The 18,646-nt window shown below is 41.3% G+C and overlaps 1 protein-coding gene across 1 annotated transcript; it reads right to left on the bottom strand.

Moving 5' to 3' along the window:
• Positions 1-14,381: 14,381 nt before the first annotated feature.
• LOC130861043 (olfactory receptor 1F1-like) lies at positions 14,382-15,335 on the bottom strand. Its single transcript, XM_057749542.1, has one exon. It carries the CDS (start codon positions 15,333-15,335, stop codon positions 14,382-14,384), a length of 954 nt encoding a protein of 317 aa, XP_057605525.1.
• Positions 15,336-18,646: the final 3,311 nt, after the last annotated feature.

The following is an 18,646-nucleotide window of genomic DNA, read 5'->3' as shown; positions in this document are numbered from 1 at the left end:
CTGCCTAAGGGTCGGGCCACAAGGTCCCCAAGATGTTTGGGCTGGTGATCCTCCCATGACCCAAACCCCCTCCCCACACCCAGCAAGTGCCTTCTGTGCCCCGCCTGTAGAGCACAAAGGATCAAGATCCCCAGAAGCACACTGAGAAGCCGTTAGGCAACAAGTAAGTGCTCAAAAGGGGCCCCAACAGCAATTAATGAGAAGAAGTAAACACAACAACAAATGGTTTTCCAATAGAGCAGCAAAGGCCAGTTAGAAAATATGAAGGCCCAAAGATCCTATTCCTACAGCAGCTGCAAATCTAAAGCACACATACCCTAAAGCCTCAGCACCAGGTCCTGGGTTATAATGGGGAGCAACACACCCGTGGAGTTTCCTGGGGCATGGCGTGCTGGCAGGGACAGAAATTCAGTAAATCTCAAAAACAGGTATGTAGCTACACACTGACAAGTGCTAGAAGGAAAGGCTGCTAGGAGTGATAACAGCAGATTTTCCCAGGAATGACTCTGGGGAAGTGGCATTTAAACTGAGACCAGAAGGATGAGATCGGGGAGGAAGGGAGCAGCAAGAGGATGTTCCAGTAACAGGAAGACATGAACAGATAATCTTCAGATAAACGTGAGTGGCTAAAAGAAATAGATGAAAGAACGTTCAGCCTTAATAGAAACCTAAGAAGTATATATTGAAAGAACAAGATACCATTTTAGGTACATTAAATGAGCAGGGTGTGTGTGTGTATAAATGTTTGGCTTGGCAGAAGAGGGATGAGAGTGGCATCCATTTACTGTGTGTGTGTGGTGTGTGTGTGTGTAAATGTTTGGCTTGGCAGAAGGGTGAGAGCGGCATCCATTTACTCTTGACAAGAATGTTAAATTATTACTTCTTGACCGAGCAATTTATCTTCTGTGTACAGGGAAATATCACAATATCATAATGCTGAAAAGTTAGAAACAACCTAAATGGTTGGATAAATAGTGTGGAATATTATAAAGCTAAATAAAAATAATGCTTGTCATTAATCTTAGTTGTCAGGGTGATTCTCACCCTCTCCATTCTCTCTCGAGCTTCACCTTCAATTCCAGCACTTCAATAAACATTTAAAGAATATTTCACCCAACAACAGCAGAATACACATTCTTTTCAAACTTACATGAAGCATCACCAAGATAGACCACATCTGAGCCATGAAACACACTTTAGCAAATTTAAAAGAATAGAAATCATACAAACTACGTTCTCAGATCACAATGAGATTAAACTAGAAGTTAATAACAAAGTTGGCTGAAAAATCCCAAAATCTTTGGAGATTTAACAACACATCTAAGTAGCAAATGGATCAAAGAAGAAGTCTCAAGAGAAATTTTTAAATATTTTAAACTAAATGAAAATGGAAATACAACGTATCAAAAATTTGGGATGCAATGAAAGCAGTGCTTAGAGGGAAATTTATAGCATTGGACACATATATTAGAAAAGAATAAATATCTAAGATCAGTCATCTAAGTTTCCACCTTATGATCTACAAAAGAAGAGGAAATTAAATCCAAACAGCAGAAAAGATATAATAAAAATTAGAATAGAAATCAAAGAAATTATAACTAGGAAATCAATACAGAAAATAAAAATCAATACAATTGATAAACCCCTAGCCAGGCTACCTAACAAAAGAAGAAAGTGCAAATTACGATTATCAGAAATGACAGAAGGGGGCCATCACTATGGATCCTGTGGACAATAAAATGATAATAAAGGAATATTATGAATAACTCTATGCCCATAAATTTGATAACCTAGATGAAACAGACCAATTCCTTGAAAGACGCAATCTACCAAAACTCACTCAAGAAAAAATAATCAGAATAGGCCCATATTAAATAAACTATGAATAATTAATGATCTTCCAAAACAAGAAGCACTGGGCACAGACGGTTTCATTATGAAAACTACAAAATGTTTAAGGAAGAAATTATACACATTCTCCACCATCTCTTCCAGAAAATACAACCAAAAGGAACACTTTCTAACTCATTCTGTGAGTCCAGCATTACCCAAATACCAAAACCAGACAAAGCCATTACAAGAAAGGAATACTACAGTTAATATCCCTCATGGATATTGATGCCAAAATGCTCAACGAAATATTATCAACTTGAATCCAACAGTGTATAAAAAGAATTATCCACCATGATCAAATGCAATTTATTCCAGGTATTCAGGCTGGTTCAACATCTGAAAAATCAAGGAATGTAAAAAAAAAAGAGAAGGAAAAAGAAAATCAATGAATGAAAGCCCTCACATCAACTAAGGAAGAAAAATCACATAAACAGATCAGATGCAGAAAAAGAATTTGACAAAATCCAACACCCATTTGTGATAAAAACCCTCAGCAGGGGCTTCCTAGGTGGCGCAGTGGTTAAGAATCCGCCTGCCAATGCAGAGGTCACGGGTTCGATTCCAGCTCCAGGAAGATCCCACATGCCGCGGAGCAACTAAGCCCATGTGCCAAAAAAAAAAAAAACCCTCAGCAAAGGCTTCCCTGGTGGTCCAGTGGTTGAGGCTCCAAGCTGCAAATTCAGGGGCCTGGGTTTGATCCCTGGTCAGGGAACTAGATCCTGCATGCAGCAACTAAAGATCCCACATGCCGCAACTAAAGATCCCACATGCCACAAAGAATATCCTGCACATGGCAACAAAGACCTGGAGCAGCTGAAAAAACAAACAAAACAAAAACAAAAACCCTCAGCAAACTAAAAATAGAGGGGAACTTCCTCAATTTGATAAAGAACATGTTTAAAAACTTACAGCCAGAGATAGGAACAAAATGGCGGAGTAGGAGGACGTGCACTCACTCCCTCTTGCAAGAGCACTGGAATTACAACTAACTGCTGAGCAATCATCAACAGAAAGACACTGGAACTCACCAAAAAAAGACACCCAGCATCCAGAGATAAAGGAGAAGCTGCAGTGAAACGGTAGGAGGGGTGCAATCGCATTAAAATCAAATCCCATAAATGCTAGGTGGGTGACTCACAAACTGGAGAACAGTTATACCACAGAAGTCCACCCACTAAAGTGAGGGTTCTGAACCCCACGTCAGGCTTCCCAACCTGGGAGTCCAGCAGCGGGAGGAGGAATCCCCACAGAATCAGACTTTGAAAGCCAGCAGAATTTGATTGCAGGACCTCCACAGGACTGGGGGAGACAGAGACTCCACTCTTGGAGGGCACACAAAAAAGTGTGCTCACTAGGACCCAGGGGGAAGAAGCAGTGACCCCATAGGAGACTGAATCAGACCTACCTGCTGGTGTTGGGTTGCCTGTGGAGTTGGGGGGTGGCTGTGGCTCACCGAGAAGAAGGCACTGGTGGCAGGGGTTCTGGGAAGTGCTCATTGGCATGAGCCCTCCCAGAGTCCGCCATTAGCCACACCAAAGAGCCTGTGGGCTCCAGCACTAGGTGGCCTCAGGCCAAAGGACCAACAGGGTGGGAACACAGCCCCACCCACTGGCAGACAAGCAGATTAAAGTGTCACTGAGCTCCGCCCACCCAGCCCTACCCACCATCAGTCCCTCCCATCAGGAAGCACACTCAAGCCTCCTAGATATCTTCCTCCACAAGAGGGCAGGCAGCAGTATCAAGAAGTATCAGCAGTATTTTGTCTTGTGGAGCTGAAAACTACAGCCACAGAAAGATAGAGAAAATGAAAAAGCAGAGGACTTTGTACCAGATGAAGGGACAGGATAAAAACCCAGAAAAACAACTAAATGAAGAGGAGATAGGCATCCGTACAGAAAAAGAATTCAGAATAATGATGGTGAAGATGATCCAAGACTTTGAAAAAAGACTGGATGCAAAGATCAAAAAGTTTACCAAAGACCTAGAAGAATTAAAGAGCAAACAAACAGAGATATGCAACACAATAACGGAAATGAAAAATACTCTAGAAGGAACCAACAGCAGATTAACTGAGGCAGAAGGGCGAATAAGTGAGCTGGAAGACGGAATGGTAATAATCACTGATATGGAAAAGAATAAAGAAAAAAAGAATGAAAAGAGCTGAAGACAGCCTAAGAGACCTCTGGGACAATGTTAAATGCACTAACATTCGCATTATAGGGGTCCCAGAAGGAGAAGAGAGAGAGAAAGGACCTGAGAAAATATTGGAAGAGATTCTAGTTGAAAACTTCCCTAACATGGGAAAGGAAATAGCTACCCAAGTCCAGGAAGTGCAGAGAGTCCCAGGCAGGATAAATCCAAGGAGAAACACGCCAAGACATATAGTAGTCAAATTGACAAAAATTAAAGACAGAGAAACGTTATTAAAAGCAACAAGGGAAAGACAACAAATAACATACAAGGGAACTCCCATAAGGTTCACAGCTGATTTCTCAGCAGAAACTCTGCAAGCCAGAAGGGAGTGGCACGATATATTTCAAGTGATGAAAGGGAAGAACCTACAACCAAGAATACTCTACCCAGCAAGGATCTCATTCAGATTTGACAGAGAAATCAAAAGCTTTACAGACAAGCAACAGCTAAGAGCATTCAGCACCACCAAACCAGCCCTACAACAAATGCTAAAGGAACTTCTCTAAGTGGGAAACATCAGAGAAGAAAAGGACCTACAAAAACAAAAACAAAACGATTAAGAAAATGGTAAGAGGAACATAAATATTGATGATTACCTTGAATGTAAATGGACTAAATGCACCACCCAAAAGACACAGACTGGCTGAATGGATACAAAAACAAGACCCATATATATGCTGTTTACAAGAAACCCACTTCAGATGTAGGGACACATACAGATTGAAAGTGAGGGGATGGAAAAAGATATTCCATGCAAGTGGAAATCGAAAGAAAGCTGGAGTAGTGATACTCATATCAGATAAAATAGACTTTAAAATAAAAAATGTTACAAGAGACAAGAAAGGACATTACATAAAGATCAAGGGATCGGGGCTTCCTACGTAGCACAGTGGTTAAGAATCCACCTGCCAACACAGGGGACACGGGTTCGATCCCTGCTCCAGGAAGATCCCACATGCTGCGGACCAACTAAGCCCATGCGCCACAACTATTGAGCATGCACTTTAGAGCCCGTGAGCCACAACTATTGAGCCCATGTGCTGCAACTACTGAAGCCCACGTGCCTAGAGCCCGTGCTCTGCAACAAGAGAAGCCATGGCAATGAGGAGCCCGCGCACCACAATGAAGAGTAGCCCCCACTCACCACAACTGAAGAAAGCCTGTGCACAGCAAAAAAAGACCCAACACAACCAATAAAATAGATAAATAAATAAATAAATTTTATATGCACCCATTACAGGAGCACCTCAATACATAAGGCAAATGCTAACAACTACGAAAGAGGAAATGCAAGGCAGAAATAGAGACACAGATGTAGAGAACAAACATATGGACACCAAGTGGGGAAAGTGGGGAGGGTTGGGGGGGAATGAATTGGGAGATTGGGATACCAAATTGTGCACTCTAAATATATGCTGTTTATTGTCTGTTAACTGTATCTCAATAAAAGTTCTAAAAACAACAACAACAACAACTTACAGCCAACATCATAATTAATGGTCAGAAACTAGATGCCTTTCCCCTAAGATAGGAATAAGAAACAAAGATCAGGAACAAGGATATCCCCTCTCACCACTCCTATTCAGCATCTACTGGAAGTTCTAGCTAATACAATAGGACAAGGAAATAAAAGGTATACAAATTGGGGAGGAAGAAATAAACATTTGTTTGTAGGTGATGTGATTGTCTATGTAGAAAATCCCAAAGGGGTGGGGGGAAACCCCTGGAAGTCGTAAGTGATTACAGCAGGATACAAGAGTAATCTACCAAAGTCAATTGCTTACATGCAGCCCAGTGTTCACAGCTGCACTATTTACAATAGCCAAAATATGGAAGCAGCCTAAATGCCCATCAACAGATGAATGGATAAAGAAGTGGTGTATAACAATTACTGAGCCTATGTGCTGCGACTACTGAGGCCAGTGCACCTAGAGCCTGCACTCTGCAACAAGAGAAGCCACCGCAATAAGAGGCCCGCACACTGCAATGAGGAGTGGCCCCGGTTCTCTGCAGCTACAGAAAGCTCCTGTGCAGCAATGAAGACCCAATGCAGCGAATAAATAAATTAATTTTAAAAAGTGGTGTATGTACACACACACACACACACACAATGGAATATTACTCAGCCATAAGATGAATGAAATGCCATTTGTAGCAACATGGATGGACCTAGATATTATCATATATATATAAAATATATATGAAACACTTTGCTATACACTTGAAACACTGTAAATCAATTATACTTCAATAAAAAAGTCAATTGCTTTCCTATATACCAGCGATGAGAATTAGAATTTGAAATTTAAAATACAACACTTCCTAGGTTGTGCAGCGGTTAAGAATCCGCCTGCCAATGCAGGGGACACGGGTTCGATCCCTGCTCCAGGAAGATCCCACATGCTGCGGACCAACTAAGCCCATGTGCCACAACTATTGAGCCTGCACTCTAGAGCCTGTGAGCCACAACTACTGAGCCCATGTGCCACAACTACTGAAGCCCATGTACCTAGAGCCTGTGCTCCACAACAAGAGAAGCTACCACAATGAGGAGCCCGTGCACCACAATGAAGAGTAGCCCCCACTCGCCACAAATAGAGAAAGCCCATGTGCAGCAATGAAGACCCAATGCAGCCAATAAATAAATAAATAAATAAATAAATTTATTAAAATAAAATACACTATTTCCATTAGTACCCCTAAAAAATTTTTAGGTATAAATCTAACAAAATATGTACAAGGTCTATATGAGGAAAACTACAAAACTTGAAAGAAAATAAAGATCTAAGTAGCTGGAGAGCTATTCCATGTTCATAGATAGGAAAATTCAGTAGTGTTAATGTATCAGTTCTTCCCAAATATTATCTATATGCTGATGACTCACAAATGTATATTTCCAGTTCCAACCTCTCCCCTGATGTCTAAACCTATATATACAATTTTTTGAGAGTTCCATATTGATGTCCAATGAACACCTCAGATTCAAAATGGCCATAAAAGAAATCTTGATTTTCCCCACCATTGTTCTGAGACTATTATTATGGAAGAAAGCAAAGGATTATGTCACATCCTATTATTCTTGGTGGCATAGAGATTGTCTCAGCATGGGAGATAGAAGATACAAATGTATCATCAAAGAGGCTTGGTGAAAACTCTGTAGTTAGTCTTAAATTTGATTGGAAGTATCAGTATGAACTTATGGTGTAGTTTTATCTCAAGAAAAAATTTCCAAACTCTGTCCACTGAAAGACCTCAGGAAAAATGATCAGCTCAGTAGCAATGAGCACCATTTCTCACTAAAAGGAAACACGGCACTTTAGAGAAATGTCTGATTCTAGAACTAGGGCAGAAAATATACAAAATGAGTCTCAAAACAAAAATGAAAAGACTTTAATGAGATAATTAGAAATCTTTGATAAAATTAATTTGAATTTTGATTTGAGATGTTAATTTTCTAAAGCATGGTAATGATATGTGGTTATGTTTAAAAAGATGGGGGAGGGGAGGTAGAAGAGACCTTAATTTTAGATAGAGAAATATTTATAGATGAAATGATGCCTGGAATTTAAAGAAAGAGGTTAGGCACTTAGGTGAAACAATACTGACCATGAATTTCTAATTATTGCATCTAAGTAACAGATATGGGGGGTGGGGGGTTGCTCCTGTGTTTTATTTTATTTTATTTTTTTAATTAACTTATTTTATTGGCTGTGTTGGGTCTTTTTTTGTGGTGTGCGGGCTTTCTTTAGTTGCAGTGAGAGGGGCTGCTCTTTGTTGTGGTGCACGGGCTCCTCATTGCTGTGGCTTCTCTTGTTGCAGAGCACGGGCTCTAGGTGCATGGGCTTCAGTAGTTGTGGCACGTGGGCTCAATAGTTGTGGCTCACAGGCTCTAAAGCGCATGCTCAATAGTTGTGGCGCACGGGCTTAGTTGGTCCGCGGCATGTGGGATCTTCCTGGAGCAGGGATGGAACCCGTGTCCCCTGCATTGGCAGGAGGATTCTTAACCACTGTGCCACCTAGGAAGCCCCTGTTCATGTGTTTTAAATGGCCACAACTTTGATTTGGTAAAAAACAGTTAGACCTTCTGACTCCACAACTTCCAGGCTACTTTCCGTCTAAGTTCTTCTTAAAAACTAGACAGTTGTTTCCTGAGTTCATCGAGCTCTTTATTTTTTCTTTATCTAACCAAATCAGCTATCAATATCTAACCAAATATCTTTCCAATTTAAATTGATATCTTTCCAATAACTAGTGAAAGTCAGCTATCCACAGTTAACCAATACTGCAAATATTCTGTCTCAAAACATCCTTGCCAAATGCCACATGTTCTTTAAGTCTGCCAAGTTAATGAGGCAATAGTTTTACCAAATGTTTCGCCATTACACAGCACAATGACCATTTTCCATCTTTCTATAGTAATTTCTTGGGAATTCCCTGGTGGTCCAGTGGTTTGGACTCCGAGATTTCACTGCTGAGGACCCGGGATGAATCCCTGGTTAGGGAAATGAGATCCCACAAGCCATGCCATGTGGGCAAAAAAAACAAACAAACCCAAAACAAAAAACAATTTCTTTGCCTGATCCGAAGACCAATGCCACATATTTTAGGCTTTTGTTACAATAGCCTCCACATCCCTGTACTGAATTAGTCAGTTATTGCTGCAGTGGTACTTGGGGAAGATATTCTAAGTCTCAGTGGATTATAGTAAGCATTTGTTTTTCTCACTCCTGGGTCTGCAGGTTGGTTGTGGTGGCTCTGCTTCACCCTACACTTCATGTTGGATTCAGGTCTGATTCTCGTGTCATGTTCTGGAACTTGGGCTAAAGGGGCAGCAGCTACCTGGTGAGAGCCCTTCTTGTGGTAATCATGGCAGTGCAAGAGCCAAACCAAGCTGCACAGCTGATTTAAGGTCTCATTTTTTGTTCTGTTTTGTTTGTTTACTTATTTATTTATTTATTTGGCTGCACTGGGTTTTAGTTGCAGCATGCAGGATCTTTAGTTGTGGCATGTGGGATCTAGTTCCTTGACCAGGGATCGAACCCGGGCCCCCTGCATTGGGAGCACAGAGTCTCAGTCACTGGACCAGCAGGGAAGTCCCCAGGTCTCATGTTTTGATGACTCACATTTTGCTGACTAAGGCAAGTCACACAGCCAAGTTCAAAGTCAATAGAACAGGAAAGTATATGTTACCCCAAGGGGAAGTGAGTGGGGACTGAATATGTGCCAAACAATAATCTATTACAAACGGTGATTAAACAGATAAAAATCATGGAGATTACATTCTAGTAAAAAGGATAAATATAAACAACTCAGAAATGAAGATACTGTTGTCAGATAGGATATTTTTGCACATGTAAGTAAAGTTATAGGCACAAGGATGTGTTACGTGGCGCAGCACATTTGTAATGATGAAACAATGGACAACCTAAATTTTCATCAATCACAGCTATTTAAATAAAACCAGGGGACTTCTCTGATGGAGCAGTGGTTAAAAATCCACCCACCAATGCATGAGACATGGGTTTGATCCCTGGGCTGGGAAGATCCCACATGCCACAGAGCTACTGAGCCTGTGTGCTACAACTACTGAAGCCTGCATGCCTAGAGCCCGTGCTCCACAACAAGAGAAGCCACCCCAATGAGAAGCCTGTTGCACCGCAATGAAGAGTAGCCCCAACTCTCTGCAACTAGAGAAAGCCCGTGTGCAGCAACAAAGACCCAACACAGCTAAATAAATAAATAAATAAATAAATAAATAAATAAATAAAACAAACCATATGTCAAATAAATAGACTGAGGGGGAGTTCTTTATTTGCTTATTTTGATAAATTTCATATATGGTATATGTTTCTTTTAAAAATGAGTTAAGTCCATATGTACTAACATGAAAAGATGGAACTGATTAAGAGTTTTGGGGTATTTCTCCTAAAAGGATAAATACGCCAATATAATCCTTTATTTTTACCTACACAAAAGAGATGAGTCTGAAAAAAAAGAAATCCTTAAGTTATATCTTGGGAATTCTTTCCACATCACAACTTACAAATCTACAACATTCTTTAAGTGGCTATACTGGATTCCATTATAAGGCTGGATCATAATTTACTGAATTGCTCCCCTTTAGATTGACACTTGGGGTATTTCCAAGTGTTAAGCCTATGCAGTTTTACAATAATAAATGTTTCTATACCTGCATCTTGGCATAATTTTGCAAGAATAATCTACCAGATAATGCAAAGTATTATAAAACTTTTAAAAAGCCTCAAGCTAAAATAGCATGGTATTAGCACAATAATAAAAGCTCACATCAATGTATCAGAACAGAGAATCTAAAAATATATCTATATCTCTCTATACCTATATTTATATATCTACATGTATACATCTCTATATGAATTTGCAGAGTCATTCAGAGGATAAACTTGGTCATAGAGCTAGATATGTCAGAAACCTTGTTCCACCATGTCCTAACTGTGGGACCTTGAGACAGTCAATCTCCTTAAACCCAGAGATGGCCTTGAGTGGCAATAATAAGGATACTTAGCTCACGAATGCAATATTAAAACAGATATGAAGAGAAAAGTCTTGGCCAACTGGCTAGCACACAGTGAGTTCCCAATGCATATGAGATACAATGATCAGCATTTTACAAATGATTAAAGTGGTATTACAAACAGTGAAGTATGGAAAGTTATAAAAAAGTAACTGGAGTAATTTTGTAAGTATATGAAAAAATGAAATTAGAGCCATAAACACAAATTATCGATTTAAACTGTAAAAACCAAAAACAACTAGAAGAAAATATAGCTAAAGATTTAAGTAATGAAAGAATGGGGAAGAAAAGCATAAAAGAAGTGAAAGAAAACATGAAATAAATGCTTTCTGGTTATAATTACATGGAATTAAAATGTATGCTATGTCCAAAAAAGTTAACAAAACCAAAAGGTAAGGTATAAACTGGGGAAAGCTAGTTGTAGCATTTGTGAAAGGGTGTCTGATATGCTCAAAAACTATGGTTCAACAATTTGCTATGAAGTCAACATTTAAAGAACTCTCACAAATAATAAAAACAATTTAAGAGAAAAATACCCAGGAAAGAAAATGTAAATCAAAAATCCTATATCCAGCAAAGCTTTAAAAAATGAAGCAGACCTGCTTTACAAAAAATACTAAAGGAATTCCTTCAGGCTGAAAGCAAGTGACCACAGATGGTAAGGTAATAATTATAAGAATGTATTGTTGAGTTTGCAACATTGATATAATACGTGAACAGATAATATACAAATAATGCTTCAAATGGAGAAAGGGCTATATAGGAGAAGCATTTCTTTATATCACAGGAATTAAGCTAGTATAAACCCAAAGCTGATGTTGATAAGTTAAAATGTATGTGGTAAAACGTAGAGCAATCACTAGAAAACTCCCAAAAATATACTGAAAAAAATAATCACTGGGGTTAAAATGCTTCATTAGAAAATATACAGTAAATGCAAAAGAGAGCAGAAAAGACACATGCAAAAAAAGACACAAGACATATAGAAAACAGAAAGTGAAATGGCAGACATTAATATTAAAAGCAAATGGGTTAAACAATCCAACCAAAAGTCAGAGATCATCACACTGGATTAAAAAACATGATCAAAGTATATGTTGTCTACTCAAAGACACATTAGATTGAAAATACTGCGTTGGGGCTTCCTAGGTGGCACAGTGGTTAAGAATCTGCCTGCCAATGCAGGGGACACAGGTTCGATCCCTGCTCCAGGAAGATCCCACATGCTGCGGAGCAACTAAGTCTTTGTGCCACAACTATTGAGCCCATGTGCTGCAACTACTGAAGCCCACGCGCCTAGAGCCCATGCTCTGCAACAAGAGAAGCCACAGCAATGAGGAGCCCGCGCACCACAACGAAGAGTAGCCCCCACTCACTGCAACTAAAAGAAAGCCCGTGCACAGAAAAAAGACCCAACACAGCCAAATAAATAAATAAATAAATTTGAAAAAAAAGAAAGTACTGGGTTGGCCAAAAACCTGAAGGAAATTTTTGGTCAACCCAATAAAAAGATGGAAAGGAATGTGTCATACCAACAGAAACCACAGAAGAGCTGGAGTGGCTATACTAATATCAGACAAAACAGACTTTAAAACAAAAAATGTTACTATAGATAAACAGGGATATCTTATAATGATAAAAGGATAAAACAAGGTTATATAAAATTTGTAAATAATACATGTATCTAATACAGAGCACCAAAATATATGAAACAAAGGCTGGCAATTTCTTTCAAACTTTTAAGAAACAGGTACTGTCCATCTTATTATAAAGAATTCTTGGATATACAGATTAAAAATTGAGAATGATAGCATTTATTCCTGTAGGCAAACATATGAACACACAATTATGACAAATATAAAAAAGAAAATCACATGATAAACTAGAAATGGCCTCAGATTCTAAATTCTGTCCATCTTCATACAAGATATCATCTTACCTATCTCTCTGAAAGTAAGGGGACTGCCCTATATTCCTCTTGGTTCCTCAAAATCCAGAGCATCCTGCTCAGTGATGTTTTAACCAGTTTCATCTATTTGGCAATTTTTTATTGTCTGCAATCATTTTCAAAATAAATTTAAAGTCATACTTTCAAATAGTCAATTTCCTTTATGTTTTAATTCAGGAACAGGATTACTAGTGAGTACATTCTGCTAGAGCAACTTGACGGAAATATAAAAGGGAAGGAAAATAAATTGTGCAGACTATTCAGCAATTGAGAAAGGCTTTATTATAAAATGTAAATGGAAAATCAGGATATGAATAAGTATCTGCATAAAATATCACAGTGCACTGAGATAAATGGAACAGAAGGTAGAAAAAATGCAGTTCTAACAGGGCATTGAGGACTGCGGGGGATAAATCTTCCTTGTTTAACTTACCCATGTTCCCGTCATAATGTTGTATAATACATAAAGCTCAGATACAAAGATAAAAAGTAACTAGCCTGAACGTGGTGCAGAGTTAGGGCTTCCTGGAGCCCTTAATGAACCCTCTCCCTCCTGCCCCAACACCAGTCCGACCTTCTTATCACAAGTGCCTGTGTCTCTGTGTCTCTGTTGTGAGAGAGAAATCAGCCCTGATATCCAGGAAGCAGCCTAACACTCACTGCCAGGTCTTAGTGCTTTCTTCTCTTTTTTTCTTCCTTCTTTTTTTTTTTTGCAGTGCCACACAGCATGTGGATATTAGTTCCCCGACTAGGGATCAAACCAACACCCCTTGCACTGGGAGCCTGGAGTCCTAACAACTGGACTGCCAGGTAAGTCCCTTCATGCTTTCTAAACGAACACAAAGAGTTACACAGGTTATCAGTGACTCACAAGGCCATTATGTGACTGTAATAGAGCAAGACAAAACAAGACCACTCCATAAGCATGTGAACACTGCCCAAGCAACAAAAATGACCAAACTCCCCCTCTGCTAGTGACTGCTACTTCTCTGCCAATTATAGCTTTGGCCTTGGTCTAGTCTTCCATCCTTATAGATCAAATATTGCATATTAAGATATTCAACCAAAATTATCCCCACTTTGCGACAGCTTCAAATCCAGAGCAAAGACCCAATCCCTCAAATCCTCACCAAAATCACCTCATACAAGCCCAAGGCTTTTAATAAATCCTTTTGAGCACCTTCCTACTAAGATACCTCACTCTTTCCCCATGGTGTGTGTAACTCCCTGTTACAATGAGTAATAAACGCAACTTATTCAACAAAAGGTGTGTTCCTAGTGGGTTTTAGCTGGAGGGCACTGACAGTTGGAATAGTCAGGTTATTTGGTACAAGGATCTCTCTTTCCATCTTTAACCTGAAGAGGCTGTATCAAGTTTTGTTCCCCCAAGATAGACAGTAGATGACTCTCTTACAAAAGACAAATGCTAGGGGCTTCCTAGGTGGTGCAGTGGTTAAGAATCTGCCTGCCAATGCAGGGGACACGGGTTCGATCCCTGCTCCAGGAAGATACCACATGCCGCGGAGCAACTAAGTGTGTACGCCACAACTACTGAGCCCATGTGCTGCAACTACTGAAGCCCACGAGCCTAGAGCCCGTGCTCAGCAACAAGAGAAGCCACAGCAATGAGGAGCCAGCGCACCACAACGAAGAGTAGCCCCCACTCACCGCAACTAAAGAAAGCCCTCACACAGCAAAAAAAAAAAAAAAAAAAAAAAAAAGACAAATGCTGTTTCATATAATCAAAACACAAAAACATGATTTTCTTAGAAATTTGTTCCCTCCATGATTTTCTTAGCTCATTTCATTACTGAGTAGAAAAAATTTCATAGCAACCAGTTTTCCAAGAGCCCCTTTTATGTCCTGGTTTCTCAGGCTGTAGATAAAGGGGTTCAGCATGGGAGTCACCACAGAGAACATCACAGCAGCTACTATATCTGTCTCAGCTGAGTGGGAGGATAAAGGGTTGAAATACAGAAATATGATGGTGCCATAGAAGAGGAGAACCACAGCCAGGTGGGAGCCACAGGTGGAGAAGGCTCTCCACCTTCCCTTTGTGGATGGGACTCTCAGGACAGCACAGGTGATGTGTATATATGATACCAGGATGCAAATAAACGGAGCGATCATTATTGGCCCTGCTTCAATTAGAATCATCATTTCATTGAGGTGTGTGTCAGAGCAGGAGAGTTTCAGGAGGGCAGTCACATCACAGAAGAAATGGGGAATGGCATTGTCTGCACAGAATGAGAGTCGAGCCATCAGCAGGGTATGCAACAGCATATCCAGGCTGGCAATGACCCACGACCCAGTGACCAGCAGGGCACAGAGCTGGTGGGTCATCTTTGCTGAGTAGTGTAAGGGGTGGCATATGGCAACAAAGCGGTCATAGGCCATCACAGCCAGGAGGAAATTGTCCATGTCCATGAACATGAAAACAAAATACATCTGCATGAGACACCCAGAGAAGGAGATGGTCTGGCTCCCGAGTATGTGGTTGGCCAGCATCTTAGGGACAGTGGTGGAGGAGAAGCACACGTCCACGAAGGACAGGCTGCAGAGGAAGAAGTACATGGGGATGTGCAGGCGGGAGTCCATGCTGATGGCCAGGAGGATGAGCAGGTTTCCGAGGACCGTGGCCAGGTACATGCTCAGGAAGAGCACGAAGAGGAGCTGCTGCTGCTGGGGCTGCCTGGAGAGACCCAGGAGGAGGAACTCAGAGACACTCGACTGGTTTGCCCCTCTCATGGGGCTGGACTCAGGTGCACAGAAGAGAAGCAGAGGTCAGAAACCTAGAAGCTAAGTGTCCCGTTGCAATAATCCAAGCCCCAGCCATGGTCATGTTAATACAACCTACATCAGAGTCGTTCAGTCAGGATCTGCCCTTACTCCCTACACCCTCAACGTCTGACTCCCAGTCCTAGATGATGCTAGTCCCACTGGACTCATTTTTAAAATGATATCAAATATAACATAAAAATGACACACAGGCACATACACAGCCCTTCCCTGCCATTATGTGTGTCTCTATTAACATTCCCAGACTTTCTCCCACTCAGTAGCTTGTGGAGAGAAGAGAAACAGCTCATTCGTACTGGGTATATCTAAAGCTCAGCTGAGGGATTCAGGACTCTTACTACTACTCCCTGGATCTGGAAGATTTAACAAAGGAGGTTCTTCAAAGAACTTCACCCATCTGTAAAGACACTGACATCCTCACTGTTACAATCTCACCCGGGAGAGGTTGGTGCTGTTGCTATCAAGTGTTCTTCACCTTTGAGGAACAGGCCAGTACTCCTCTTTATTACAAGGTTTGGAAAGTCTTGGAAATACAGGTAGCTCCTGAGTAAGTGAGGAGCAGAGGTTCATAGCCTTAGCTCTCTGTGCAGGAAGGATGTTTGGGGGTATCAGAGATGGGCATTTATAGGATCCTCCATGGCCACTGGGACCAGATTCCCTGAGAGCCTTATTAGACACAAGCGGAAAGTAATTGTCCCACTTATTTCCTGGTCCCTGTAGGCCCAAAAGTGATGACAAAGTATATGATCTAACTCCTGGGTCAGAACTTGGAGGTAAAGCAATCTGGGTGGAAAGAAGTCCCAGAGAAAACTCCCTGCGATCTCCAATTTCATCACCTTGCTGATCTGGGCTTATGTTTATGTATTTGAAACTTCAGTTACTAAAAGATTTTTTTTTTATCTTCTTAGCTCAGAAACTGGGGTTATTGCAGTGTTATCTGAGTGAACCCCTTTTTTGTTTAATATCTGGTCATTTACTGATTAGAGCTAGTGATGGATTTGCAGAAAGGGATGCTGGGGTGGGGGGATGGTGGCAGTAGGGTTGTGCTTCAACCTGTAAAGCATTTGACATATAAAGGATAGCCTGGGGACTTCCCACATGGCACAGTGGTAAAGAATCCGCCAGCCAGGTTTTTCCTGGTGGCACAGTGGTGAAGAATCCACCTGCCAATGCAGGGGACAGGGGTTCGAGCCCTGGTCCGGGAAGATCCCACGTGCCTCGGAGCAACTAAGTCCATGCACCACAACTACTGAGCTTGCAGTTTAGAGCCCGAGAGCCACAACTATTGAGCCCATGTGCCACAACTACTGAAGCCCATGCACCTAGAGCCCAAGCTCCACAAGAGAAGCCACCCCAATGAGAAGCCAGCGCACCACAATGAAGAGTAGCCCCTGCTCTCCACAACTAGAGAAAGCCCATGTGCAGCAACGAAGACCCAACACAATCAATAAGTAAATGAATAAATAAATAAATAAATTTATTTTAAAAAAATAAAAGAATCTGCCTGCCAATGCAGGGGACACGGATTCAATCCCTGGTCCGTGCCAATGCAGGGGACATGGATTCAATCCCTGGTCCGTGAAGATCCTACACGCCTTGGAGCAACTAAGTCCATGCGCCACAATTACTGAGCCTGCGCGTTAGAGCCCAAGAGCCACAACTATTGAGCCCACGTGCCACAACTACTGAAGCCCACATGCCTAGAGCCCTAGGTCTGCAACAAAAGAAGCCACCGCAACCAGAAGCCCTCGCACTCCAACGAAGAGTAGTCCCTACCCGCCACAACTAGAGAAAGCCCGCACACAGCAACGAAGTCCCAACACAGCCAAAAAAATTTTTAACTTAATTAAGAAAAGAAAAGGAATAATCTTAAAAAAAATTAGCCTGGCAGAGAGATGTATCAGAGAGCACAGCATACCATGACTGAGAAACTCCAGGCTCCCAGAGTAGACTTATTTGGGGATGTCTTTGCAGCTCACTATGAGTCACCCTTTTCTGAGGATGGTCCCCAATTCACAGAGTCACAGCGCTGCGGGCTCCAGCAGCCCAATTTACAGTCTGTCACCTGTTGCCCAGTGAGGATTCATGATTGGATTTGGGAACCTGCCACTGAGGCTGCAGACCTGCAGGTCATTCTCAGTATGACTTGGTCAGGTCATGGAATTCCAGAAGTTTCCAAGTCTCTTCTCACTGCCTCATGGACGAAGAAGCAAAAATCTATGCAGAAAGGACAAAAAAATGTACACAGAGAGAGAAGTAGCAATGAGCTAGAGAGGGTACTGTGGCTGCCCAGTTCCAGGTTCAAGTCCTTTTCTGGTGATTGGTTACAATGTGGCAGTTCCTAGATGAATATAATAACGATATCTTGCTGACTTAGCATCAAACGATTTCTTGAAAATGATAATGCGTACTTCAAAACCATGGAGCAACTGAAGAAGCAGGTTCAGGAAGTCACTCGGCAGCTATAATGGCCCAAATCACGCCACAACATGTTTGATTAGTATGTTCCTGCTACCTCCATGCATAAATCTTACAGTTCAGGGCTCTGACACAGCTAGCCACTAGACACAGGGTGCCACTAGTAGCATTGTTACCCAGGGAATCCATCCTGCTGCAATGGCTGCCACTGCTAGAAAAATTTCCTCCTTCTCTCCCTTTCTTTGTGTCAAAGGCAGAGTCAGGACATCTAATGAGTTGTCCCATGCCCACAACTTAGCTGCTAGAGGGGCTGGGACATAAGTTATTCAGGGTTTCCTGTGATATAGGAAGAAGCAGGATTTTCTTCCCAACTAGAATTATGAGGTAGGGTATCACCTAAGTTTTGGATGTGGTAACAAAAGTTGGGAAGCCAAAAAAGATAAATGCCCACTAGAATCCACCCCCTACCAGCTGTACAACATTAACACACATCCCTCTTACCAACATACCCTTCAGTAGAAGAGCAATTCTCTGGTCTAACATAATCCAACTATCCTTCTCACAACAGGGAAACAACTCAAAATCCCATCAGTTACTGTATCCAGGTCCCAAACCAAGATCTTCCCTGCTCCAATGATGATCCCATCATGACATTCTATAACTTCTGAATCAAACTTGAAAGCTAATCAATAACTACATATCCTATGTATATGTAAAACAGAGGAAGGAAGGGAGAGAAAAGAAGAAAGCTACCTAGCTAAAACACATAAATATACACATAACAAAGGAAGGAGAAAAATATGACTGATAATCTTCATTTCCACAGGCAGCCATGAACGAAC

The sequence above is a fragment of the Hippopotamus amphibius genome, chromosome 9 (genome assembly GCF_030028045.1).
Source record: "Hippopotamus amphibius kiboko isolate mHipAmp2 chromosome 9, mHipAmp2.hap2, whole genome shotgun sequence".
Lineage (NCBI taxonomy): Eukaryota > Metazoa > Chordata > Mammalia > Artiodactyla > Hippopotamidae > Hippopotamus > Hippopotamus amphibius.
This window is presented reverse-complemented; position numbering and strand designations above follow the sequence as displayed.

Coding starts and splice junctions, on each gene's coding strand:
- LOC130861043 (XM_057749542.1), bottom strand. CDS start 15,335: ATGAGAGGGGCAAACCAGTCGAGTGTCTCTGAGTTCCTCCTCCTGGGT.